At 44.5% G+C, this 27938-nt stretch overlaps 1 protein-coding gene across 1 annotated transcript in view; it reads left to right on the top strand.

The window, feature by feature from the left end:
- Positions 1 to 27938, top strand: part of LOC111152224 (PKHD1, fibrocystin/polyductin) — a 459207-nt gene that overhangs the window by 24255 nt on the left and 407014 nt on the right. The window contains exons 12-27 of the mRNA XM_022510630.1: positions 540 to 641; positions 1461 to 1556; positions 4147 to 4288; positions 7359 to 7473; positions 8481 to 8759; positions 9964 to 10053; positions 10157 to 10247; positions 10927 to 11069; positions 12709 to 12839; positions 13836 to 14011; positions 16646 to 16784; positions 19800 to 19927; positions 22208 to 22392; positions 23279 to 23401; positions 24577 to 24682; positions 25406 to 25681. Coding sequence (XP_022366338.1) covers positions 540 to 641; positions 1461 to 1556; positions 4147 to 4288; positions 7359 to 7473; positions 8481 to 8759; positions 9964 to 10053; positions 10157 to 10247; positions 10927 to 11069; positions 12709 to 12839; positions 13836 to 14011; positions 16646 to 16784; positions 19800 to 19927; positions 22208 to 22392; positions 23279 to 23401; positions 24577 to 24682; positions 25406 to 25681 — 2322 coding nt within the window. The remainder of the gene's footprint in view (positions 1 to 539; positions 642 to 1460; positions 1557 to 4146; positions 4289 to 7358; positions 7474 to 8480; positions 8760 to 9963; positions 10054 to 10156; positions 10248 to 10926; positions 11070 to 12708; positions 12840 to 13835; positions 14012 to 16645; positions 16785 to 19799; positions 19928 to 22207; positions 22393 to 23278; positions 23402 to 24576; positions 24683 to 25405; positions 25682 to 27938) is intronic.

Consider the following 27938-nt stretch of genomic DNA (forward strand, 5'->3'; position numbering starts at 1 on the left):
GAAAAAGTTCCAGCCGTTGCTCATCTTAGAAAAGTTCACATTGGGGTGCCTGGGTGGCTCAGTGGGTTAAAACCTCTGCCTTTGACTCAGGTCATGATTCTGGGGTCCTGGGATCAAGCCCCACATTGGGCTCTCTACTCGGCGGAGAGCCTGCTTCCTCCTCTCTCTCTGCCTGCCTCTCTGCCTACTTGTGATCTCTGCCTGTCAAATAAAAAAATAAAATCTTTAAAAAAAAAAAAGAATACATTATTGAGGGGTGCCTGGGTGGCTCAATCGTTAAGTGTCTGCCTTCAACCCAGATCATGATCCCAGGGTCCTGGGATTGAGCCCCGCATTGGGCTCCCTGCCTGGTGGGGAGTCTTCTTCTCCCTCTTCCTCTGACTGCTGCTCCTCCTGCTGTGCTCTCTCCCTCTATCAAATAAATAAATAAAATATTTTTAAAAAGAATACATTATTGGTAGCCTTCTATTATTATATTATTATCTGGGTCACATTCTGGTCTATATTTGGAAGCTTACTTTTTTTTTTTTCTTTTGCAGAAATACTATCGGTGTTTCCAGACACGGGGAGCCTTGGGGGAAGAACAGACATCACAATTACAGGAGACTTCTTCGACAATCCTGTCCAGGTTACCATAGCAGGTAACCAAGTTGAAATGGCTGAAAATAGTTCATAGTTTTAAATGCTGTAGGAGATTACATACCTCTTACGGCATGGAGAGAGTGGGGGAAGCAATTTTTGCCTTTTCTGACTCGTCACACCACCCTGCCATAAGGTGTTTGACCCATTTTGTTGAGACTAGGTGGGGTTGAGGTCCTGCAGGAACAGGATGTTCTGCGGACACACTCATAATTCATGGGCAATTGCTTCAGGGTCTTCATCCTGGGAATGAAGAGAAGGGAAAAGTCTGGCAACCTCTTCACAAAGGTTTACTCCTACTGAAAGGCAACCTCTCTCCTCACCCTCCTTGCTCAGCCCTCTCTATAAGCTAGAGTAGATAGGCATTTGCTATGTAGATTCTTCTGGAATGTCTTTTTGGCTAATCCTTCTGTGGGACTCTTCAAGAACCTTCTGTTCTGCCAGGTGGGAGGCTCCTCCATTTGGTGACCAAGGATGCGGGAACATGTCCTCACCATCTCACGTCACACTTGTCCTCCCATGCTCAGTTGAGTGGTGGTGTCTGTCCTCAGTGAATGGCATTGCTTTGCCTGGCTTGCTTTCTGATTACTATAAGCTGCCCTCAGTCCCATTGCCCTGCACACTCCCTTTCTTGGCCCCCTTCATTTTGGGGGACAATGTTTGCTGCATGACCCACATCCAGTTCATTGCCTTAGAATAGGAGCCTGTCTACTTCAGCATGGTTGTGTTGTCTTGCCATTACTTCTATATACCTATCTCTCTTTCTTTCTCATTCTCTCTCTTTCTTTGTCCATTTATCTGATTTAAAAAATTCCCCTCAGGTATTCCATGTGATATTAGAGACGTGTCTCCCAGGAAGATTGAGTGCACCACCAGGGCTCCAGGAAAAGGTGCAAGGCTCACTGCCCCTCAGGCAGGTAAGGAAGTCATCACCACAACTGTTCAGCAAACTCCAGTTATAATCGCGAGGGATGGAGAAGTAGAAATGAGTGTTTGCTGCCTCGGCTGTTTGACTGGTTAGCTCTGTGAGCTCCAGGCCCCAGACGCCACTATCAGGGCTTTCCTTTCAGAGAGGTCCTTAGCTTTGTTCTGGTGTTTCACCACACTGCACTTCTAGCCCCAACCTGATGAATGACTAGTGGGGTTCAGGGGAGACCTGATCTGGAAAGCATAACTACAGTCAGACATTGTTGTAGCCACTGGTGGAAACCCCTAAGCTGCCTCCCTCCATACCGTGGGTCAGTTGGGAGCCCATTGTCTGAGAAGACCAGATCATTCAAGGGCCCTCTCCTGTGCTCATAATGACAGCAGCAGGCAAGGCCAGGGAGTGGGGCATGGTGGGGTGCATTTAAATGCCATTTCTTTTTCTTTGGAAAGTAAGGATGTGTTGTTGCCTCAAGTTTATGCCTGAAGTGGGCAGAAATGGGGGAGGCGGGGGGAACAGGCTCCACCTGTTCTTTTCTGCAGATGAAAAGCGAGGCCCTGGAGCACTTTTCTGGAAGCTCAGGTGTAGTTAGGGACGAAGGGCCATTGGCGTGTTTAGCCTGGAACGAGGGGCTGCGCGTCTGTATTCCTCACCTGCCCCACGGGGGCTGACTTCATGGTTCAAGTGCAGATAGTGAGCTCAACTCCAGAAGCTCCGCACTTACAGGGGAAGTAACCCAGCAGGGGGAGAAGCCTTTCTAAAGAAAGACCATTCAGGTGTGAAAATGCATGCAAAACTTTGGCTTGAGCATTCTCTGGGTCCCAGATCTGCCATTTTTACTCAGGGAAGGCTCCCATCCAAGCAAACAAAACTACTGAAGCAGGTGGTAGAGAGAATGTGTGTTTCCTGTCAGGAAATAGAGAGCTGTCCCCTCTTCGAGTGGTTCCTGCTTCGAGTGGTTAGCTGCTTGGGAAATGGTAGGATCATTTCCTGAACACAGCTGTTCTTGAAAGTTAATGTCCTTTATGAAGACCTTTTGAAGTTTCTCCTATGAAAGGAGGGCAGAGGACTATGTAAGGCAGTGGTGCTCCAGGGCCCACTGGGGGGTGCTTGGCCACAGCTGGTTGGTTGGTCCCGTGGAGAGGGTGGGGGTGTTGCGGCTGACCTCTCCTGAGGGGAGGTGCCCAGGACATGTTTCCATGCGCAGGACAGGCATCAGAACAGTTCTCCAGTAATCCAAGTCTATATTAAAATATGCTCTTACTTTTCTGCTTGTTCCTTATGTACTTCCTTTTTTTTTGGATTTCACAAGGAACGACAGTAGTAGCTTAAAATAGTAATGATAAGTACTGCAGCAATCCTTCATTAAGTATTTACTATATTTCAGGCTCTTTGTGTATATATTTCAAGCTCCCTTTTTTTTTTTTGCCAGAATTATTAAATTGACTCATTTGCCCCCCCACCTTCACCCCCCAACAGCCTTACTGAGATACTATTGACATATAACTCCATCTCCCTTAGTTTTTGGTGCATGATCTCTACTTATTGTCTCCATTTTGTTGCACAAGAAAATGAAGGCATTAAGCGGTTTGCTCAAAGCTGCACATGTAGGAAGTGGCAGATCTGGAATCTGAATCCACAAATGGATAATTCTCTAGCTGCACCTTTGGTCCAAGGGTGCAATCATGCAATATTGATTGTACATATACCTTTGGTGTCAAGGTTTGCTTAATATGAAACACAAAGTAATCAGTACAATATCATTGAAAATATCATGTAATGGCAGCATGCCACATAATTTGTTCCATGTGTGAATCCACACATTGGGGCCATGACATGTATAAAATTTAAGGATTGCTGATTTTCTGGGAAAAAAGTGTTGTAGGGAATAGAATTCCCAGGCTGAACTAGACCTTAAAAGATACTGAGGGGGCCTCTGGGTGGCTCAGTCGGTTAAGTGTCTACCTTCAGCTCAGGTCATGGTCTCAGGGTCTTAGGGTCAAGTCCTGCATGGGGCTCCCGGCTCAGCGGGGAGTTTGCTTCTCTGTTTCCCTCTAACCCTACCCACCCACTCTCCCTCCCCGACCCTGCTGTGCTTGTGATCACTCTCTCTCAAATAAAATAAAATAAAATAAAATAAAATAAAATAAAATAAAATAGATACTGAAGTTCACTCCTGAACAAGAGAAGTCAGAGCACACAATTATGTTGCCCTCCCTTACTTAATCGTAGCATTTGTTTGGTTGGTCAGTTCTCTCCATGACGGGCTTCTCTTTCCCGGACACTCCCATTAAAAAGGACTCCCTACCCTTTTGTGGTCCTCTGAAAATATTTCCCCTTACTGCTCCTTATCAAGTATCTCTTTCCAAGAGTCTCAATCCGACACTATGCAATATTGTCTGCTTTCTGGAACATTTGTGTTATCTGTAGAACCTCTCATGTGACTACTCCATTGGGATCTCAGTTGACTCACCTCTGTAGAGAGTATCTGGATTGCCTTCACTCTGTTATCTGAGGTAAAGTACTTCCCCAGTTTGGGGACGAATGTCCTCTGATGTTTATGAGGTATGCATGTCTTACAGGGAACCGAGGGCTTCTGTTTGAAGTCGGAGAAGCCGTCGAGGGCTTGGATCTCACCTCAGGCACACCGGGGTACCAGTGGCAGATTGTCCCGAATGCCAGTTCACCATCTGGATTTTGGTCAAAAGAAGGGCTGCCCTTCAGGTATGCTGTAGGAAAAGCAGAGTTCCTGTCAGAAGTGTCTTTCTTTACTGGCCTAAGTGAGACCAGGAGACAATAAGCAATGAGATTTCCATGGGGAGAAATTGGAACATTCACCAATCCAACAACAGTTTGACCATTGTTCTCAACCAGTGTCGGTCATGTTAGTGCAACACAAGCCTTCTGTAGGTGTACACTAACTTTCAATCAATAGGTAAAATTTATATTTTCTACAAGTCAGTTTACATCTGCTTCGGGAGATCACTATTAATTGGAATACTGAGCTGGATAAGCCAGGACACTTGGTAGAGAGCAGGGTAAAACTTGCCAAGACCTGAAACCAACCTCTGGCTGATGCCAAAGAAAGAAGCAAGAATATGTCTTTTGGTCATATGGAATACTCACCCAGTGCCAAAGGTCAACCCAGTGGCTGGCGCCTAGCCGGGGAATCTGGTATGGGCTCCGAGAGACATTGTTTTCCATAGCAGTGATGGCAGCGTGATTATGGTTTTCCTATTAGTGTGTTGTGAGCATTTTTGATCCCTTCATGGACATGGCCAGAATGTCTAGTTTTCTGAAGTGGTCTTAAAAATATAAAAAGTTGAGAATTGCTTAGACACACTGTTTCCTTCATGTGCCCTCAGCGTATATACAGAAGGATGGATTCTTTACTGTGTGACGAATCTCTTCTCCTTTCAAACCTCTTCTCAAAGAGGTTGGTCATGACCCCTGGCTGTGAATTCCAGCCATTCCGTGACTTCCTCCAAGGATTTGGGCATTTAAAATTTCAACTCAATTGTGGAATGAAAGACGTTGTTCCCTGTTCAGGGAATTTCAGACATCAAAGAAGCCAAGGAGGGAAGGAAATCTGAACAGAGAAGAGTAGTCTCTGTTGTCCCAGATGCCTAACTGACTAGGTATTTAACCACCAATGTATAGTTTTAAAGTGGCAATCATGGTGGTCCTTTGTGGCACCTAATGATACATCTTTATCATAGTTTTTGAGAACCATCAATCATTTTCAAAGGAAAACCTTTCAGCTATATTCAGTGTGTGGGGAAGTGTTAAGGAGACAGACCACCTCAAAATACAAAAGGGAATTTTGGCTATATGTACCACCAGCAGGGAATGTGTCTAACTGTCATTTGGAGGAGTTACAAACCACAGTAACTCTTCCCAGTCTCTCTGTCCTTTATTTCTTTAAAATTCAAAATTTTTAAATTAAAAAAATTAGAGTATTTATTGATTAATTGATAAATCATTATATTGGTGGACCTTTGAAATAGTTATTTTCAAAATGATTTTCAGAAAATATTCTTGGTGTTTATTGAGATAGCTTAATCATTTGCTTAGCCATATCTGTCTCTAATATTAAGGTCACTAGAATTGATCTGAAACATTAAAAAATATATGGTCATATTTTTGAAGTATTTCATAAAATTGCCTGCATCTTTGAAGTTGTAGGATGTGTCTTTTAATTTGAAATTGTTGACACATTTGATTGAGTTTTCTCTGTGGGTTGTAATATTTTTAATTGGAAAAATAATCTCTGTAGGTGTTGAGGTAATTGGTAGGCTCAGAGCAAATCACTCCCCCACCCTTTTTGTGAGATAATATTTAATTAGTAAACCTTCAAATAATTAAAAACTATTTACTGATCACCTATGTTACACACAACATTGTGTTCATTATGGAGGCTTTAGAAGGTAGAGAGCAAGGTCATTATCTTGGGGAATGACCAGCCTTGTCACATGCATGTACAGCCACAGAGCAAGGTCGGACAGCAAGGATTGACCTTCCTCCACATATGCAGTGTGTCTCCCGAATTTCCTATTTAGTGCAACAGATTATGTATTGACTTACTCCCATGTTCCAGACCTTCAAAGACAAGTTAGTTCATGAGAAGCAACAACTGAGGAAATATTTATAGGTCTAGTTTGCTGATGAGGAACCATAGGTAAAGTGTTTTTCTAATGTTATAAAACTATCAAGCATCAGAAAGAAGCTCTAATTTTTTCTGATTTCAAGTCTTGTGATTTCTCCAGAAGTCCACCTATACCACATTATGGCATACCTCCTTTCTCACCCATAGGAATATGATATTTTAAAGAGACACAGCAGTCTGTGAGACCCCACAGAAGCACCTTTTGTGAAGTTAATATCTACCATGAGGGAGACAAAATAGAAGCTTCTCTTAATAACACGTGGGGCCATTTCAGTTGGTGATCTCTAGTTCTCGTTCTTTCTTTCTTTTTTTTTTTTTTTAAGATTTTTTTATTTATTTGACACACAGAGAGAGATCATAAGTAGGCAGAAAGGCAGGCAGAGAGAGAGGGAAGGAACCAGGCTCCCCACTGAGCAGAGAGCCCGATGTGGGGCTCGATCCCAGGACCCCAAGATCATGACTTGAGCTGAAGGCAGAGGCTTAACCCACTGAGCCACCCAGGCACCTCTATTTCTCTTTCTCTCTTTTTTTTTAAATTTTAAAAAAATTTTAATTTAAATTTTTTAATTTTAATTTTTTTAATTAACATATAATTTATTTCAGGGGTACAGGTCTAAAGGTCTAAAGGGCTAAGTCTTTAGACAGCCCTGTGCTGCAGCTACAACTTTCCCAAAGACACCTTGATTACAAAGGGAATTGTGGCCATTGTGAAGGGATGGGTTGAGATACTGACTAGCAGGTGCTGTAGGAATAACTGTTTCCAGCATATGCTGGCCACTCACATGATAGAGTCAAGTGTTTCTTCCTGCTTGCCACAAAGAAAAACAGTACAGTGGGGCACCTGGGTGGCTCAATCAGTTAAGTGTCTGCCTTTGGCTCAGGTCATGATTCCAGGGTCCTCAGATAGAGGTCTGCATCGGGCTCCCTGCTTGGCAGGAAGCCTGCTTCTCCCTCTCCCTCTGCCTGCTGCTCCCCCTGCTTGTGCGCTCTAACCTCTGACAAATAAATAAATAAAATCTTTTTTTTTTTTTTTTTTTAAGGAAAAACAAAGTGCAAGAGCACTCATTTGTTGGGTCTGTGATCCGGGTGTTGGCTGTTTTTAATTCTCTCTGTTTCTCTCCTTTCCAGAGCACGGCTCAGTGGGTTCTTTGTGGCTCCCGAGACAAATAATTACACTTTCTGGATCCAGGCTGACAACCAAGCTTCCCTGTACTTCAGTCATTCAGAGGACCCAAAGACCAAGGTATTCACCTTCCTCTTACTTTTCTTTTTCTTGTCCCTATTTCTTTACTCCTGAAAAAAAAAAAAAAAAAAAGAATAAACACCAAAGCGTTCATATTCTACTTGTAATTGTAACATGTCGCTAAGCAACTAGGAATTTTAATGTTTTATTTTGTTGGGGGAGGTGGGTGGGTTTATTTTTTGTTAAATTTTTTGAAAATTGAGATATAATTGACATGATTTTAATTGTTGAAAAAGAATTTGGTTGAATGTGTTGGCACATTTATTGAGCACTTACTATAAGCCCAATGTTAAGCAACATTGTTTATGTACCTTGTCTCTGATCTTCACAGCACCTCTGTGGGCTAATTATATTTATCTCCATTTTCCAGATAAGAAAATGGAGGCTTAGAAAGATCATATGGCCAATCCAGGGCCACTTGGATCAAAAGAGGCATGGTGGTTAGAGTTCAGACTCTATCTGTCTGATTCTAAAACTTGTGCATTTTTCCCTGGTTTTTGGGCAGAGATGTAGCCAGTCTTATTTAGGAATTTCCTGGTCAGCTTTGAAGGATAAGAAAAAGTGCTTTTAACAAAAAGCCAAGATTCACTAGCAGCACTGACAAAGAACCACTTATGCCCTCAAATTATTAACATGCTTCTGCAAGATTATTTTGCTAGTGGCTAGAGAAACATTGTAGATGTTGGTGTGGTCAAGTCATTCTAGGTTTCTCAGTTGGCTTAGTATTATTTTATCCATAGTATCATGTAAAGCCAGGGTTTCAGGTTGGCTGTTTCTGCTCTAAACATGGACCATTCAGCCTTATCTGAATACAGTTTATTAGAGAGACAGAGATAGAGTGAGGAGCAGAGAAGCATACACAACCACAGGCGTGTGATTGAGCTGACTTGTTGGAAAAGCAGACCAGTCCAAAGACCCTGTCAGTAGCTGTTCAGGCACTTGCTGTTTGAGAAGAAAATGCCCATAAGCTTCATAGTATTGACTGTGATATGCTTCTTGGGCCCCAGGTGAAAGTGGCCTCCATCAGGGTGGGCATTGCTGACTGGTTTGACGCTTGGGAGCAGATTGGGCATGACGGGACTTGGCATCGGAAGACCCCCAAGTTGGAGCTGGTTGGTGGCACCAGCTACTACCTGGAAGCAGAGCATTGTGGGAGAGCCCCCAGCAGGGGAATGAGAATTGGCGTCCAGATCCACAATACCTGGCTGAATCCTGATGTGGTCAGCACTTACCACCGCGAAAAGCAGCAAATCCGAATCCACGCCCAGAGACTTCCAGAAATCCAGGTGTGCGGCTGTTCTCCGTCCTGTGGGGTTGGATTCAGGGCCTGAACGCTGGAAGGAACATCATCTGGCCTAGTGGAAGGATCACTAGCTGGGAGCCAGGAGGATTGAGTCGTAATGATAATTCTGCTGCCAGAGGGATAGGGTATTTATCCAATAGGACTGTGAGGACATCTCAAACAAATGCCGAGTCTTATTATTATTATTTTTTAGTTTTTTTAAAAAAGATTTTATTTATTTATTTGACAGAGAGAGAGAGAGATCACAAGTAAGCAGAGAGGCAGGCAGAGAGAGAGGGGGAAGCAGGATCCCCACTGAGCAGAGAGCCCAATGTGGGGCTTGATCCCAGGACCCTGAGATCATGACCAGAGCCGAAGGCAGAGGCTTTAACCCACTGAGCCACCCAGGCGCCCCGCCAAGTCTTATTATTAAGATAATTTTACTGTTAGGAATTTAATTTCCAGGTAAACTCTCTTTTAGAACCTTGTTCTCTGGAGTAGAGATAAAGTCCTACAAATAAACAGACCCACGTACGCAAGCACATGAGTGTACACACACGTGATTCCTCTGCTGTTACTGACGCAGGTCCTATCTCTCCACTCATGGTGTTTTCTCCATCTGCTTTGTACAGGTCAAAGCCTTTGGGTCTCTCTGTGGTGCCCCATACTTGTGTTGAACAATATCAGTGCCCTTTCAGTTGCTTACTTCTTGGCGTACAAAGATGAATCCTTATGGACTCTACTTTTCTGTCTAATAGTAACACATGTATGCAAATAACCATAGAACAAGGTAGAAAAGAGCAAGTGATGGAAGTGACCGATCTTCCTTTGCAACTAAAATATAGTGTGCCTGTCAGGGAGCATGTGAGGAGCAAAGCAGATACGGAATAAGACTCTGCTCCTGCCCTCTGGCCCCCACCGCACCCCTGGGAGAGGGCGCTAGGCGAGAAGGGCTGAAAGGGGCCCTTCAGGGGCTGCACTGACGTCTCACACCCTAACAAGAAGTGGGGGACACGGGTGAATAGGGATATAGACGTAGGAGAGTTTTCGTTCAGTGCTGACACTTGGGTTCGCAGATATTTCTAGATGGTAGTGAGTTTAGACAAAACTGAAATTACAAATAAAAGGAAACAGACAGTGGAGGAGACGTGTCCCGAGTTTCTCTGGCTTAATTAGCCCGCGTCACTTATTCCTGTCACTCTCGACAGATGCTGACCGTGTCTGGCAGAGGGAGCTTCGTCCTTACTTGGGACAATGTCACCAGTCAGCCAATCTCTGGAAATGTCACAGCCCATCAGGTGGGAACCTTCTTCAAATAATGACAGGTGGAGGAGTTGGGGAAGGGATCTTTATGTCCATGGTGTACATTCTTAAGTTTGTTTGTTTGTTTTTTTAAAACAGATTCAAAGAGCCATTGAGGAGTTACTTGCCGTCAAATGCAAATTGGAACCACTTTCGGCTAGCAGCCTACTCTGGCTTGGGTTTGAACAAGGTGTGCTTGCCTTGGCTTGACAAATGCTGATCCTCTTCTCCATTGTCTATCTCTCTATCTTTTTCATTTCCTGCGACCAGAGTCAAGAAAAGTTACGGAAGCTGGATTTGGACACCCAGTGGCCACGAGAGTGATGGCACACGTGGGAGGAGGTCACTTGGTGTGGGTTTCAGAGAAAAAAAAGCCATTTCCCTGGGGCTGTCAGGTGGAGCCAAGTGCTCCCCATGCCGCCCATGGGAGAAAGGGCAAACCATACAGGGGGGAATGAAAACACTACAACAATGTATCTTATTTAATTCAAATTGTAGCCAAATAAAGGAATTGTTGCATGAAACAGTTGAATTGTTACATGAAACATGTTTACCAAATTGTAAACATGCCAGGGCCGGTTTTTAAGATACTAATGTGAGCTCAGTTATAGTCAGAGCTCCTTGTCTCTGCTTATCAATAGTTTTTGATGCCATGGTACACAGAGAAAATTGTCATCAATGTTCGATGCTCTGTGGCAGACGGAATGGGGCTCTGCTGTCAGGAGCCTTCAAGCCTTCGAGCTCGAGCCTCGCTCTGCTAATCCAAAGGCTGATGTCATGGTGAACTCATAACCCAACCCCTTGACACATGTTGGGAAGCTCTGTCTTATCAATCTCTATGCCGGTCTTCCTGTTTTATCTGCCTCCAGGCCCAGAAGGTTCCAGCTTTGAGGGGGACCTCACCAGTGGAACAGAGCCCTTCTGCGGGAGGTTTAGCCTCCACCAGCCTCGACACCTTGTCCTAACACCCCCAGCTTCCCAGAAGGGCTACCAGCTAGATCAGTACACGCACGTAAGTAGCAGTGCTCACCCTCCTGGGTGGGTTGGGTAGGGAGGGTTATGCTCTGGGGTTGAGACTGAGGAAGCAGAAGCTAAAAGGAGTGATTGCTGGGATCTGCTCCATGCGTGTTTCAGGCTGAGATTCTGGGTTTCTTAGCTGCTGTTTCAAGTGGTGAACAGATACCTCTGGTCCTTCATTAGTTAGTGGTTCCATGGAAATGCCTTTGTCTTAGCTGTAGACCCATGGATGTTTTTACGTGCTCCAGGATCTTCTTTGCTCATTGGGGAAGAGCGTGGACACTGTAGTCAGACTGTTTGATTTTGAATTTTGACGCTACCCCTACATATCCTCAGGGTCTCGCTTTAGTGTACCCCTCTGTGAAATGGGTAGTCATATGGTCTAGAATTGTGGTGGAGATTAAATGAGATAGCCTACTAATGTGTGCACTGGTTAGGACTCTGTTAAATGCTAGTCACTGTTCTTTATTATGTTTTTTTTTTTTTAAAGATTTGATTTATTTATTTGACAGACAGAGATCACAAGTAGGCAGAGAGGCAGGCAGAGAGAGAGGGGGAAGCAGGCTCCCCGCTGAGCAGAAAGCCTGATGAGGGCTCAATCCCAGGACCCTGGGATCATGACCTGAACCGAAGGCAGAGGCTTTAACCCACTGAGCCACCCAGGCACCCCTATCATTTTTTTTTTTTTTTTAAATTGATGGGTTGACTAACACATTTCTTGAGTAACTTATATCCTTTGTGCCAAGCTCTGCCATCTTTCATAAAAAGAGAGCAGCCTCTTTGCCCTTTGGGAGCTAGAGGGAGCCTAACGGGCTGGCTGAACTCATGGCAGTGTTTGGGGGTGGGTGGCTAGAGGACTCTCCTTCAGGCCTGAGATCATATCATTCTTTGATATTCCTCAAAATTCCATCTCCTATGTGTTTCAGGGTTCAGTCAATTCTTAGTGGAACTTCCCGGGGGAGCTGGGATTAGGCATGTCAGGTTGGGGTCCCATCCATCTTCCAATGTGCCCTCTACAGGACGGGATCCCAATGAGGGGCCATTGCCCACATGGGGAAGTCTGGAATTATGGAGATGATTCTGGTTGTTACACTTGGGAAGTGTTACTGGCATCTAATGGGCAGTTTCTAAGAATGTTGCAAAACATCCCCCAATGCACAGGACAACCCCATTCCGCACCCCCTGCTGACCAGAAAAGAATTATCCAGTTTGAAAGGCCAACTGTGGAAAAAAAAAATTCTGTAATAAATTCTTCTTGGGAATTTTGCTTAACTCAGAAACCAAGGATGACAGTGAATTAGAGTTCAGGCACTGAGGCTCAGAGAGGTGAAGTGAACTGCTCAAGGTTACACAGGTAACTGGGTCAGAACAAGTGTGTTCTAGCTGAGATACTCCAAAGTCCTAACTGCCAAACACAGTGGTAGGCATTTCATAACTCTCCGCGGAGTCAATGACAATTTATTCTGTTTGCCTTTCTGGTGAGATTAGTAAGCTCCAGCAGGATGGGACCTGGACTGACATTAACTATCACAGCATGAGGGAGTTTCCTAGGGATGGGACCCTCTTGATGACACATTGCTTGAATGGCTGCTTCTTGCACTAATTGAACTCATACCCTTCTCTGTTGTCCATAGTTGTGCCTTGCATACAAAGGCCACAAGAATAACATCCTGAAGGTGACCATATTTTTCACAACCGACTCTCAAAACTTCATTAAGAAGAACATCACCTGTGACTGGAGTCTTGTGGGGACCAGTCCCGACAGGTAGCTAATCTGTGGGGAGTGTGGTGGCAATTCTGCCGGCTGGGATGATTAGCTGTCTTGGGGGTAGGGGCCCATGTGAGGTACCGATGATTTCTTATTTTGGGCCTCAGATATTAACCTGGGGTTCTTTTTTTTAAAAATTTAACTATTTATTTTAGAGATAGAAAGCATGCACATAAGCAGGGGGAGGGACAGAAGGATAGTCTCAAGCAAGCGCAGATTCCCTCCTGAGCATGGAGCTGGATGTGGGGCTCGAACCCACCACCCTGAGATCATGACCTGAACTGAAATCAAGAGTGGGACTCTTAACCAATTGAGCCACCCAGGCACCCTTCCCTTGGGATTCTGAACACATCTTAGTCAACTAAGAAGTTTGATTTAAGAGTAGTTAGTTGTTAGGAATATAATACTTTTTGCAAATACCCTTGACACTTTTCATGGGGATAGAATGATAGAACATCTTATGTGGGAGAGATTTTAGAGACTGTTCCTTGGCATTACTGATAGGAAAAACTGGGACCCAGAGAATTATTCAGTCACAAAAATTTATATAGCAAGTAAATAAAGACTCTGCAATGAAACTCAGGCCTCTTGCTCCCTTGATTTTGTGTTCTTTCCATATCGGTCTTACGGGTTTTGTAAGTGGTCTTAAACCTCAGTGAGTCTAGGAGTATTAATCTTCTCTGTGGGTAGAGCCTAACGTACGACCTGCTGAAGGTACATAATTATACTGTAATCTGAAAATGCTGCTGACATTGTCATGAGCGAATGACTGCCTTGAAGTGTGCCTCACCCACGTGATACCACACACTGAGCTTGTCTTGGATGGGATGCCTGTACCCATGGCACACAGGACTGCTGGGGTGCAGGGGTTCTTGGGGTGTCTCTCCTGACTGCACAGTCTGCAGGCCCTCAGGCTGGTGAACTTGGCTCTCTGGGAAGGGGCTGCAGGTGCACACAGAGAGGCCCAGTTCTGCTGTGGGCTTTGTTTTTCAGTTGGCGGTTCACTTGCACGGACCTCTGGGAGACCTGTGTGCGTGGCTCTGTGGATCTCGAGCCAGCTCTGGTAAACTCCCCTGTGCTGGCTCACCAGATCGACCTCTTCCCTCTGTCTCAGGACACCCATGGGTTCTATGTGGATGACATTATTATTGCGGATACAAACATAACAGGTGATTATTGAATCTGCTCTCTTTAAGGGGCCTGTCTATCAAATGCTGACCTCAGACTTTTCTGCTTGTGGCAGTTCTTCTTTTAATGCAGAGGAAACACATGACTCCCCGTCTTGTCTGATTGGTCCTAGAAAGAAGATTGGTTTGGGATTGTGTGCCCTTGGTCCCTCTATCTTTCTAGCTATTTTCCCCCCTCCCATTTATCCAATGTTTGCTCTTCTGTGCTCTTACCCCAATTTTACCACTTTCATACTGAGAAGCTTTGTTTCCTCATCTGTAAAAGGGGCATAAGCAGGACCCCATCTTATTGAATTACTGTGAAGGTTAACTGAAGTATAGAATGTAATGAAGTCATTACAGGTCTTGGACCATGGGAAGTGCTCAATAAATATAAACAGTTATTATTACTATTATCATGATTATTGTTAGGTCAGCAGGATTTCTACACCTGTCCATGAATTTATGTCTGTCCTGCAAAGTGCTGGAAGGAATAAGGCAATATCTGGTCCTGTAAATGGGCTAAAGGTCTCATTTACACCTTCAAGGCAGACTCAGAAAAGTGAGAGAGTTAACCATGTCCTTATGAGAATAGGCTTGTCCTGCTTTCTGCCTATCCACATTCCTCCTACTCAACTTTCAGAGCTCAAGCTTAGCCCTTTCCTCCATGATCTTCCCCCTTGATCTCCTTTAGGCACAGCAACCTCCCCTAGCTTTGCTTGTTCATGAGTCTTAGGGACAAAGAGCTCATCAGGGGTCCTGCTGTCATCAGGGGTCCAGGCTGTCCAAGTATGATGGGCACTCAGGGGAAGAGAAACCCACAGCAAGACAGAATGGGGCAGTCTGTCCCTGGGCTTCGAGGCTTCCAACTTTTGCCCACTTTCCCTTTTCCCTGTATAGTCTTGTGTCTGAAAGTTAAAGAGCTGAGGGCAAGAGAGATTGGGGGATGGTGGCAGGAGGTCTCACTTTCGGCCCTGAAATCTCCTGATTCTAGGATACTCATCAAAATTCCATTTCTTACCTGGTTCACCGGTTTAAGTGTTTGGGGGCATCTGTGCTTTGACTGATTTCAAACCCTATTCATGTTATGGCATAATTAGGCAATGATAATATTCAAATGGAGTGCTGGGGTAACCACTTGAATTTCTTGGGGCCCAAGACAACTGGCTGGACCTTTTGTTGCTCTCCCCACCCCCCACCCAAGCACTATCTGGATTCCTGGAGTGCTGAGGCAATCAATATTTCATGCACTTGAACCATCGACTGGGAACTCAGGACTAGATGATCAACTCTGTTTCCACTCTCTCTAAACCCCTGAAGTCCAGGAGCCAGAGCCCCTCCTCACTGCCCCACCCTTTAGCCACCAAATGCTCCAGTATGTGGGACCACCTAGGGTTGAGGTGAGGGGCAGGGGGGAAGAGAGGAGTGGCTTGGGTGAAATAGGCCCCCCTCCCATTTTGTCTAGTTTCCCTGCTGGCGATGACTTTGCTTTGAGGATGATTTAATGGCAAGATGAACCCTCCACAATCAGGCCCGATAGCCATTGTTAACTGAGATTTATCTGATCAGCTTCACACTTTATATTCTCTGATCTCCTCTCCTCTATGAACGTTCCTTGTATGTAATGGTGCCTATCACTTACTTCTCATTGAGATCTCAGAAGCCCATGAAGTAGTCCTATTATCTCCACTCTGTAGATGAGGAAACCAAAACTAAGAGGGGTTGAATATCTTGTCCCAAATCACACAGCTGGGATGGGGGGGGCGTTGTCATCTGGACACCAGAGCCAAGCCTTCAATGACTCTGTGCCCAGATGAGCAAATAAGCATTTATTGAACACCTACTGTGTGCTTAGTATTATGCTAAATTAGCAGGGGTCATGCAAAGATGCTGCGCTTTGGACAGTCCACAGAACAGTGGATCAGAACACTGTCCACTGTTCTGATCCTACAGTCTTGGGGAAGATGTGTCCCTTACCCAGGGGAAGAGAATCATAAAATATTGTGCTGGTCATTTTGAATCTGCCATCCCACTAAACTCCTTGTGCCATGCAGATTGATGTGTTATGATTCCCACTTAACCAATGAGGAAACAGTCTTAGGTTATGTTGATCAGCCAAATGGTTACCTAATACAAGTGGAAAATCAGGATTTGCGCAGTAGTCGGTTTGAAGGCTTGCCCTGTTTCTGCGCATATGCTGAGCCCGCTCTGTGAATGAGCGCTCACATAACCCTAGAGGGCGCCTGTGCGCTCAGTGTTCTGAAGGGGATCTGCTGTAGGTTCCCAGAGTTGCCAGCGGCCTTGGGGAGGAAAGGAGGAAGGGGTAGCAGTCCCGCTGCAGTAGGTCCTCTCTGTGTGGGGGTGCATCCCATAGCGTCGGGAGGGACGTTGGCCTGGTGTGGGGCTTATTAAACTTAGCTATGGAATTAGCGTTTGTCTCACTCAACCATGACCTCACATTTTCCTTCTGGTCTGAAGCCGCGTCCTCCTGCCTCCTTTTCCTTTGCTCTCATAGTGGCAGACAGGTGGGAATCTCTGCTTGAAGTGGGGGTTGAGAACTAAGTAACTCAGCATCTGCCGCGGGGATTTTCCGTCAGACACCAGTTGCTTGCTGACGATGGGATCATTGGTCTCTAGTTTCTCAAGCAGATTCCGAAACAGCTCGCCCCGGGGGCAACCTGGTGGAGTCGCTCTGCGTGGTGGGATCCCCTCCAGTCTACAACGTCAGCTTCTGGTTGGTGGGGTGCGGCCGGGAGCTCCCACTCATCACCGCAAGGTAGGGAGAGGTCTTTGCTCACTTGTCCCTTCTTAGGGTTGTTAGTTGGCCTGGTGGGGGGGGGGGGGACACAGAGGTGGGACTTTTATCAGGAAGAGCTACCCGACTTGTTGCTTAAAACCACGGTTCTCAGTCTTAACCATGCAGAATGGATTCACCGGGGAAGTCTTGTTAAAACACAAATTGCTGGGCCCTAACCACTCTGTCTCTAACTCAGTAGTTCTGAGGGGAGGCCTGAGAATTTGAGAATTTGCATTTCTAATGAGCTCCCAGGCAACGCTGATTCTACTGGTCTGGGGTCTACACTTTGAGAGCTAATTTCTAGTAAATTTGTTTTTAAGTAGTTGTATTTTTCTGCTGTTCAGAGCTTCCCATTACCACTGTATTCTGCTTACTTTCCGCATTCCATTTCCCATATATTAATCTAATTGGAATTTTTCGAGGCGAAATGAAATAGTCTAAGGAAAAAAACCAGCTGTTTCTTTTTTTGGGGGAGGTTATTATGCTAAGGGAAATGAATCTTTAGAGAAAGACAGTTATATGATCTCACTGATATGAGGAATTTGAGAGGCAGGGTAGGGGTGGTTATGGAGGGAAAAATGAAACAAGATGGGACTGGGGAGGGAGACAAACCATAAGAGACTCTTAATCTCAGGAAGCAAACTGAGGGTTCTTGGAAGGGGGTGGGTGGGAAGGATGGGACGGCTGGGTGATGGACACTGGGGAGGGTATGTACTATGGTGAGAACTGTGCATCATGTAAGACTGATGAATCACAGACCTGTACCCACCCCTGAAGCAAATAATACATTATATGTTAATAAAAAACAACAAAAAAAGCTGTTTCTAAGAACTTACCACCAGATGGCACTAGAGACCCATAAGCGTTGCTTCTTACTAGTCAACAGAGTCTAGGCGCTGTTTATAAAGCAGTAGCCGAGGATCAGGCTCCATCCACCCAACTCCTGGAACACATGTGTGCTCTAATTCGTTTTTTTCATTTTTCACTTAAACCCCAATAGGGATGAAAGACTCGAGATGTGCTGCCTTTAACATTTTTCTTTCTATCTTTTTCTAACATGTGCCAAGATGAGTTCTGCTCATACATGGCTGGGGCGGTGTACGGAGAGCTTGAGTCTGTGGTCTGCTCTCCTTGACTTAGTGTTCCATGGCCCGCTGGGCAGGAAAGATGTGCAGACCATCAACAGGATCAAGGAGTGAAGGAGCAGCGGTGGGGGAGGGGGAGCGGCCATCTTAGCCAACCTGCAGTCCTGCATTCCCCATGCCAACGCTTTAACTCAGAAATGCTAGAGGCTGATTTGGGTTACTCTGAACAGGTCCACAATAGAAGGGGCAACCTTCCTTTCTCCTGTTTCCTCAAGTCCATTAACTCCTTCTGGAAGCCTCCCGCCTCAGCAACACAGGACACCCTTGGGCTGGCCTCTGCTAACTTTATCCCCCAATGCAGATGGCATCACTCTCTTTCTGTATAGTTGTATTTAAGTGCATCGACATGCAGTTCTTTTTCTTTTTTTAAAAAAGATTTTGTTTATTTATTTGTCAGAGAGAGCACAAGCAGGGGGAGCCAGAGGCAAAGGGAGAAACAGGTTCTCTGCGATTTCTCCTGAGCAAGGAGCCCGATGGGGGGGGGGCTCGATCCTAGGACCCTTGGGATCATGACCTGAGCTGAAGGCAGATGCTTAACCCACTGAGCCACCCAGGCATCCCCATCAACATGTAGTTCTTAATATTGATAAAGGTCATATATATTTATTGTTGAAAATTTGGAAAATATGGTAAAAGACTTAGGAAAAGATAAAAAGTCACTCAAAATCCCTCTGCTTGGAGGTAACTTATACTGATATGTTAGATCCATATTCTAACTCCCTTTTTTCTAAGCAGTTTTTGTATACATATACCCATATATATATGTATAATATTTACTTTTTAAACCTCAAATTAGGACCATACATTACACACTATATTTGGTAACATGCCCATTTCACTTAATGGCCTAAACTGAATATTTCCCCATATCACTGATGGGGAATGGTATGATTTTTCTAAAATATGATTTCATTGGCTGAACGGTAGTCCATCTCATGGTATGTCATGATTTATTTAACCATCTATTGTATTAAAAGCAAGATTAGGCAGGCCAGTGTGTTTGCACACAGGAACCAGCTAAGAAGTTGGCCAGAAGGAGTGGCCTGTGTGTCAGGCGGATACAGAGTGGGGAAGCGTCTGTGGAACAGGGCACTGTCTGCTCACTTGATGATGTGAATGGGTTAGAGAAGACCACATTCTCTGTCTACTCTGTGCTTCAGGGCCAAAGCTGTGGAGGCTGGAGGCTGGGGTCATCACTTTTTATTCTGGGTTCCTGTGTTCCTAGGATCAGTGCAGAGACAGAGTGGAACATTCTGTAAGAATCCGAATATCTGGGATGCCTGGGTGGCTCAGTTGGCTAAGTGTTTGCCTTCGGCTCAGGTCGTGATCTCAGTGTCCTGGGATCGAGCCCCACATCGGGCTTTCTGCTCAGAGGGGAGTCTGCTTCTCTCTTTGCCTTTCTCCCCCCTGCTTGTGTTCCCAATCTCTCTGTCTCAAATAAATAAACAAAATATTTAAAAAAAAATTAAAAGATTTTATTCATTTGTCAGAGAAAGCACAGGCCAGGGGAGAGGCAGGCAGAGAGAGAAGCAGACTCCCCGCTGACCAGGGAGCCTGATGTGGGACTTGATCCCAGGATCCCGGGATCATGACCTGAGCCGAAGGCAGATGTTTAACTGACTGAGCCATGCAGGCATCCCAATAAAATCTTTTTTTAAATAAAGAATCTTAAAATTTCCACTGTACCTCTTCTGCCGTGATGGGACAGGGTATCCAATGTTTGGGAGGTTGAGATTGTGTCCTAGAAACATGGCTGACTGCATGTTCTTTGAGCTGGGGTTAAGTTCTGTCTGGAGTGGCACTTCTGGATGGTTACTGTGCTTAAGGCTTTGTTTTTGACCTGCCACAGCTCTGTGCCCACTGAAGGAGGACAAGAAGGATCTGGGGTGGTCCAGGTGACAACACAGAGGATACAGAAGACAAGCCCCCCTTTAGGGGGATACTTCCACATCCAACTTCCTACCACAGAGATTCCTGGTAAAGGGACAATTGGAGGGCATCAAGGTCTCATTTTCATTTTTAGGGGCATTCTCGGGCAAACAGCATCCTGAGAGATTGTCAGGCAGGGTGACAGCCTTAAAGCCGTTTTGTTTAGTTTCCAGTGTTTGAACATGGCCTTCTTAAAATTAAAGATCTGGACAATAATGATACCATATCATTTAACAGGATCCCAACTTTTTAGTTTTGTGGATGTGGAAACTGAGTGGATTAGCTTCCCGGGGTTGTCATAACAAATCACTGCAACCTTGGTGGGTTCAAACAACAGAAATCTGTTCTCTTGAATTTCTGGAGACCAGAAACCCAAAATCAAGTTTTCAGCGGTGCCACACGCCCACCGAGGGCTCTAGGGGAGGATCTCTTTCCCAACTCTTCCAGCTTCTGGTGGCTGCCCATATTCCGTGGCCACATCACTCCCACTCCTGCTGCCGTGGTCTCATTGTTTCTTCCTCTTCTGTCTCAAAGACTTCTCTGTCTCTCTCTTATAAAGATACATAGGATTGCATTTAGGGCCTACCTGGATAACCCAGGATAAGCTGTTCCTCTCAAGATTCTTAACCACATCTTCTGCAATATAAGATACACTCTTTTGGCTTATAAGGAAATAGTCATAGGTTCCAGGGATTAGGACACTGATGTCTCTTTCTGAAGGCCCATGGGGCCCAGTATACTGGAGATTGCCCAGAGGTCACACAAACAGTTGATGGCAGGTCTGGATATGAACTCGGGGTATTTGATTATTAGGTCAGTCCTCTTCTGTCTAGAGTTTCCTAGGCCAATTTCCGTGGTAGACATCATCCTTCCAAGTCAAACTCCATGGTGACACCATATGCTATTGAGAATTTGAGTGGTCATAAAAGTGTAGAAAGAGCTTTCAGATGTAATTGGCGTGGAACCTTTTCTAAATCTTTAAGAATACACACATTTCACAAAGGATAAGGAATAGAGGTGATGGCACTATTTATTTGGTAAGACCCTAGGAGAATCAGAAGGGAGGCTCAGGAGAGGTAAAGGGTGGCTGTATAAAAATTGGCACGTGGCCCAAAAGTCTTCTGTCCTCCCAAGAAAAATGATGGTTGGGCTTGCAAGAATCTTCTCGGGTGGGAGGAATGGGGTTTTAACTCCAATTGGGCCACTTAGGACAAACTGAAGGCCGTGGGCTATTGGAGACTGATAAATTTGGGTGAGTAAGTGACAGCACCCTGTGTCTCTGAAGTCCATCCCTGGGTCATGCTTCCCTTCTCATGAGCTGCAGCTTGTCTGTAGATACTCTTCCTGCCACCGTGTTCTGTTGTGATGCCCTTCACATCACTGCCAAACAATCCAGGGAAGTCAGCCTTAACTAGGACTTGGGAAATGGTAATGGCCTCACATTATCTAAATGTGGAAAAACCTTTTTTAAAAGGAGAAGAATTTTGTTTACATTTTAGAAAGACAGTGGTCTTTTCTTAACCCTCCCAGGCTGTGTGGACTTCAAGAGGAAGACCCTTGGAGTTAGAAGGCATTTTGGGTTAAGTGAAAACCCGTCTCGCTTGATTGGCCAGCTTCTGAATCTTGTTGGGTCTCATTTTCTTCATTTCTAAAGTAGGCATTAGGATACCTAAATGGCCCACCTCCTGGGACTTTTGGGAGTAGCTAATGAAATGGAAACTTTTGGTAAAGCAAGAACCAGGGTTCAAACACGAGCAGGGCTTAAGCACAGAGCGCTGTTATTTTTCTGTGGGGATGTGGAATGGGGAAGCAGGTGGTTGGGCTTAAAAGAATTCTAATAGAGAAACCAAAGTTCAATGCCAACATTCCTCAGCTGGGTTGACTAAGTTTTTATGGGTGTCAGCTGCTGTGAGCCTCCCCCACTCCCTGTGAAAGGTGGCCAACTTTTCTCTGTTCACAGGGCCAGCTAAATTTTTCCAGGGAAAACCCACCATTTAATTAAGCTTTCAGGCATTACCAAGGGGTCTGGAGTGTATATTTGGAGTTGACAGTAGAGAAGGCTTTGTCTGATGGGATGATGCTCTCCGCTTGCTCTGAGATGGGACACTGATTAAAGGTATCACAATATAAAAAGTAGGCGTCCCCTTGTGTTTGCCTTAGAAAACACATGGTTAACTGGGCTGGGGTTTCACTCAAAGGCACATTTTGAACTTGAGGGTCTCCTCTATAATTAGTGGGCTTCTTTACATTTATTCTCTGTTATTTTAATGAGGAAACCCGGTGTGGTGGAGTAATTAGTATGTTTTATATCAAAACCTTATTCCACAGATGTCCCCGTGCATGTATCAGCTAGTGACCTTCGCAAGCTCTTACAGAGCAATGCTGATAACTTCACATCTAGGTACCTCAACGTCAGTGACTTCGCTGTGACAGAGGATCTAAAGTCTTGCTACGAACATGTGTGGACCCTCTCCTGGTCCACCCAAGTTGGAGATTTGCCCAATTTCATTAGGGTATGTATGCTAGTGCTGTGGATTTGACATCCAGGAGCAATTTTGTTAAAAGAAAATCAGAATTATATGGGTGAAAACTGTCATGAATTATTAATTTTATTCGAATATTCAAATATTCGGGAAGTTTTCAAGGCATGTTTTTTTAATCTCATATGTTCAATTGCTGATAAAGCAATTTAAACCCAATGTCTTCTTCCCTAACTCAGTGTAGGTAGAAGTTGTTGGTCAGTGTCCATCGTACAATGATTCTACATCTGTTATTGGATAATTTAAGCAGATGTGATTGACTTAGATTATCATGGAGGCAGATGGCACAACAGAAGGAAGTTTCGAAAAGGATTTGCTGTCTCTGGATAATGACAAAACCAGATGCTCTTGCATATTTAGGGTTTTAAAAAATAATCTAATGATCATCTAGCATTTGGTTATTATAAAATGAAACCCAAGATAAAATTTTATCCCCGTTATATGGTATTGGGTCATCTGGTTTTCAAACAGAATACTGGGGTAGAGATGGTGGATGGACGAGAGTCATCTCATAGCACTTTTCCCCTTACCTTTTATTTTATTATTTTGGATTGCAAACATATAAAATAGAAAAGCACATAGAAAGAGAATATCTCAAGACAGAGAAGATTGTTTTTTGTGCTTTTTTTTTTTTTTTTTTTTGGCAGCTCTACTGGTACATAAATATTCCTCTAGTCTACTGGGGCTTTCATTAACTATTACTTACAGTTAGGTTTCTAGGCTTCACCCCAGTGTCACCTTCACTTTCTAGCATCTGGTTACCTGAAATGTGAAGAGACCCTTTATCATGAGGTTTAGACTTCTATTAGATTGGACTTCTGTTCCGTGACAGAATTCACCAGAAATGTAACCATCTCAGGTCTCTGATGCAAATCTGACTGGAGTGGACCCTGCTGCAGCCATGCGTGTGGTGTATGATGGTGGAGTTTTTCTTGGACCCATATTTGGAGACATGTTGGTTACCACCAACCAACATGCTCAGGTGAGAGTGCATGGGCCGCCCAGAGTACAAGCACCACTTCCAAGGGTCTCAGCCCAGTATCCTGGATCAGTTTTCTACTCCATAAAACAGAGACAATTACGGCTGTCCCCTTTTTACTTCCACAGTGCATGAAAAACACTTCGAAAATAGAAGTGCTTTGTAAACACAGTATCCTATTATTATAATTATTGATGCTGTGATTATGGTCCCCAAAATGGCGAACCTCGATAGTCACATAGGATTTGTTACCTCCACGCAGTGGCACTGGAAAGTAAATGAGCTAAGTCCGTGCCTTTTCTCCTTAAAATGTCCTTTTATCTTTTCCGTCTGCCCATAGTCCTGTTATAGGTCATCTGCTTTTAATTTGAGAAAATTTTAAAATGTGGAAACTATAAAGAATAATGTAACCAACACCTGGGTATCCAAACCAAAGGTTAATAATGGCCACCATTTTGATAGATTATATTTTGTGTGTGTTTATGAATAAAAGAGAACATGAGAAATAACATTGAAGTGTTCTTTATCATGTATGCCTTCATGCCATCCCCACACCCTTTCCCTCCATAAGCAAACAGTATTATAAATAGAGTGTGTGCTTTTAATCCATATTTTATATGTAGAGCATCAAACAAGTCCTATTTTTTTTTTCCCCCATCTCCACGTATGGTAGAGTTCTACCACATTAACATTAGTAACAGTGAAAGGAAGAGTCATGTAGTCTCTTATTGGGGACCTACCATTTTAGAACAAAAAGACCCCAAACCAAAGGCCCAGGTAGACTATCTTCCAGTTGCATATCCATGTAGTACAATGCAAGGAAGGTGCCTGCTTTGTTGGCATGTACCAGCAAAGAAAAGACTTTTCACAGATATCTAGTTGAACATAATCTAGAGTGATAAAAGTCATTGGATAGTTTGAATTTTCTTAAATTTACTACAGAGAGGAAGTTTACTCAAGATTTAGCATATTTGATTATAGAAATGTTCAGTTTCAGCATACCAGCCATCATTTTAAGAAAGCGTAACATGCTTTGAATCATTCATTAGGGTTTGTTACTGAGAAATAGAAGAGTCATTAAACATGTTAATTTGGGCAAATTTCATAAGTGCTTTCTGAGTACCCTTGAGCACATGAAATGCATACATTTGCCTTTACTTATTCTGCCTTTTTTTCAGGTGGTTGTGCGTGTGAATGACATACCTGCCCATTGCTCAGGTTCCTGTTCTTTCCAGTACCTCGAAGAGTCAACTCCCCAGGTCCACTCAGTGTGGTATTCCCTTGGTATGATTTGTGAGTTGGCATTGAGACGGTCATGACTTCAGGCTCAGTGATTTCTTAGAGGCCAAGTACCTGGTGATGGGTGGACAGGAGGGGCATCCGTTCATGGGGTGGATATTAAGTGATACAGCAGAAAGTATATTTTTTGTTCAATCTAAATAATATGGTTATGGTTTGAAATGGAGGCAGGTGGAGGTGTTTTTTGTTTTTGAGAGCGAAAGAGACTGCACACCTGAGCAGGGGAAGGGCGGGAGGTGGGGGAGAGGGAGAGAGAGAATCCCAAGCAGGCGCCATACTGAGCGTGGAGCCCAATGTGGGGCTCATTCTCACAACCCTGAGATCATGACCTGAGCTGAAACCAAGAGTGAGACACTTAACCAACTGAGCCACCCAGGTGCCCTGAGACAGTTGGGGATTTGATGACCTAAAATGTTTTATTCTCGTTGTCCCCTGTTTTGAAATGTTTATTTTGATTTTTTTTTATCATTTTTTTAGAGCTGAGTAGTGTTCTCTTATTAGAAGTTTGAGAAAACCTCAGATGGGGGCTGTACATTGCAATAATAAATATAGATGCCCAATACTGGAGTCATCATTCAACTCCTTGAATTTGGGGAGGGGAAGGTGAGAGGGAATGAACATTTGACATTAGACAGAGTTCTCTTAAATGGAGTTACAGCATTGAGAGATGACTTTGTTCTTTTATTTATTTATTTTTCCTTCTTTAAGATGGTGACATCCACCTACTGGTTTATATTTTTGGAACTAGTTTCTCTGGGGACCCCAAGGCCGTGGAGGTTACGGTGAACAAAACGATCTGCAGAGTTCTTTTCTCAAACAAAACAAACGTGGTCTGTCAGACAGACCTGCTGCCGGTCGGAATGCATCGGCTCTCCGTGGTGGTGAGGCCTTCTGGTCGTGCCATCAACGCCAGTGGAGAAGCCCTCTTCCTAAACGTGGAGCCCAGACTGGTTGCTGTGGAACCTTCCAGAGCTGCAGAGATTGGTAATCTGGGGAGTGCCCCACCCAGCACCTGACCCTCTGATGCTAGCATGCTTGCCGAGATGCAGGAATGCAGTCGTGTCACGTGATAAATTCCATACCCCCTGCGGGTCACAGGTTTTGTTTTGGGTCATCAACATTTTTTTCTAATGACCTACAGACTTTTGAGCCCTTAAATGAAGTCACTTGCCACATAAAGGATCATAGTTGGCTGAGGGTGTCAGGCATAACTGGGTCAGTCACTGAGGCACTGGGACAGTTTGGTCCAGGGAAAACAACACTAGGTTGGGAATTAGGACATGAGCCTGGGTTTTTGTCCTGCGGAAGTCAGATGTGTGACCTTAGGAGTCTCGATTACTTTTATGGGAGGCAGTTTCCTAATAACAGTGACGGTAGGCATGGTATCATTTATTGAGTACCTCATCTGGGGAGTCGCACTCCCTAAGTGCCTAGAGCTGCCCCAAAGATGGAATTCCTGTCCAGTTTTTTGAGGTGAGATGATGATGGTTTGAAGAAGAGTGACTTGTCCAAGGCTTTCCAAAGGGAAGAGGGAGAGTTGGATACAAACGGGGATTTTCAGTAGCTCAGCCTCCTGCTTCTTCTATGCTATCCTGCTGTTTAGCTATGCGGTGGGCCTAATGATGCCTAATTCACCAGCCTCCTACTTTTGTGTGAGATTAAAATGAGTGAACAGATGGGAAAGGACCTTGAAAAGTAAAAACATTTACAAATACAAAGCATAGGTCTTACGTACACAAATGTTTGTGGCGTGAGGTACGGTTGGGTCCGTGGCCAGCATGCAAAGCCAACTACTGTCTAAGCAGGGGGGTAGACCGAGGGCAGTGGGTCTGATCGACACTGACCTCATGGATTGTAGGTTAGTGCCATGGAAACCAAGGATCTCTCCATGCCTTCTGAGGGACGCAACCAGTTAAAAACAACCCAGCCAGGTTGTAACAATGTCAGGAACACCCACGCTTATATGTGTTAATGTATGATTTTTAGAGCATAAAACTACTTTCCTTAATGTTTTGGATCTTTGTCATTTTGTCATAAAATAGTTTTATTTTCTTGGTCAAAGAACTGTGGCTTAGAACATTCTTTTAAAAGCAGCATTTCCTACCACAGGCTCATTGCTCAAAGGCACAGCTCACTTCTGGCTTGACTTTGCCCAGCAGAGTGAATTGTGAGGCCCTGCCTGCCTCATCTCTGCACAGAAACAGGGCAAGCTTGTTCTTAATTTCTTGGTGGTTTCAAGCAGAGGCCAGATGATATGGGGTGCTTGGGGTGAAAGAGCATATTCTCTCTGAACTCGGTGATTATCGGTTTGAATTTAGGGCCTAAAATAGTGGCTTCAGGGAATCATAAGGGGCTTTGATCTGAGAAGGTTGGCTTTTGCAGTTCAGGTCACACTAAGCTGCTCCAGCTCCTCTCCACCCCCCACCAACTGGATTGTGCAGACCTCGAGTGCCCACCTTGTCATCCTCACTTCTCCTCTGCAGAGTGCTTTGCACAGGCGGCGGGGCTGGGGGGCAACTCTCCTGTTTTCTTGAGGCTGAGGGTTTCCAAGGACATGAGACTTTCAGTTTTAAAATGAGGTTGTGGAACTTTTGGTGCTGAAACTCCGGAAGGTCCCAGGCAAAGTGGGGTGAGTTGGTCACCCTCTCGATGTGCTGCATCGGGAATCTGTCCATAGTGCAGGGATCTGTCCGGGAGAGTTTGCTTCATCCTTCAATACTTTAGTAAAAGATGGAAAACTCCAAGGAGGGCTAGTGTCTGGTGGGTGCGGGTGAGCTTTTAGTAAGACTGAGGGGAAAGGGAAGGAGTCAGAGAGAGGCTCTAGCTCCTACTTTTCTAACTACTGGATGTAAACTTTCCCTATTAACCCTTCCTCTGCCCTGCCACCTACCTAGTAGCAACCAATGTCAATCAATCAGTCAATCAACCAATCAATCAACATTATAAAGCCCGTGCTCAATGCCAAAGATCTTGGCTCCAAAGCGTGGTTTTGGACCAGAGGTATCTGCATCGTCTGGGAGCTAGTTAGAAACACAGTCTCAGGCTCTACCCCAGACCTCCTGAATCAATTTGCACTTTAACAGCATCCTCAGGCAATTTCTAGGAATAGTACAGTTTGAGAAATGCTGCTATGGAGAGTTTAAAGAGGACCAGGTCGAGGCCTACCACAAAGAATTTACAAAATAGCTTTATATGTAATGAACACATAAAGTAATGTAATCAATAAATTTGAAATCACCAC

The sequence above is a fragment of the Enhydra lutris genome, unplaced genomic scaffold, assembly GCF_002288905.1.
Source record: "Enhydra lutris kenyoni isolate GAN:26980312 unplaced genomic scaffold, ASM228890v2 scaffoldscaffold28, whole genome shotgun sequence".
Lineage (NCBI taxonomy): Eukaryota > Metazoa > Chordata > Mammalia > Carnivora > Mustelidae > Enhydra > Enhydra lutris.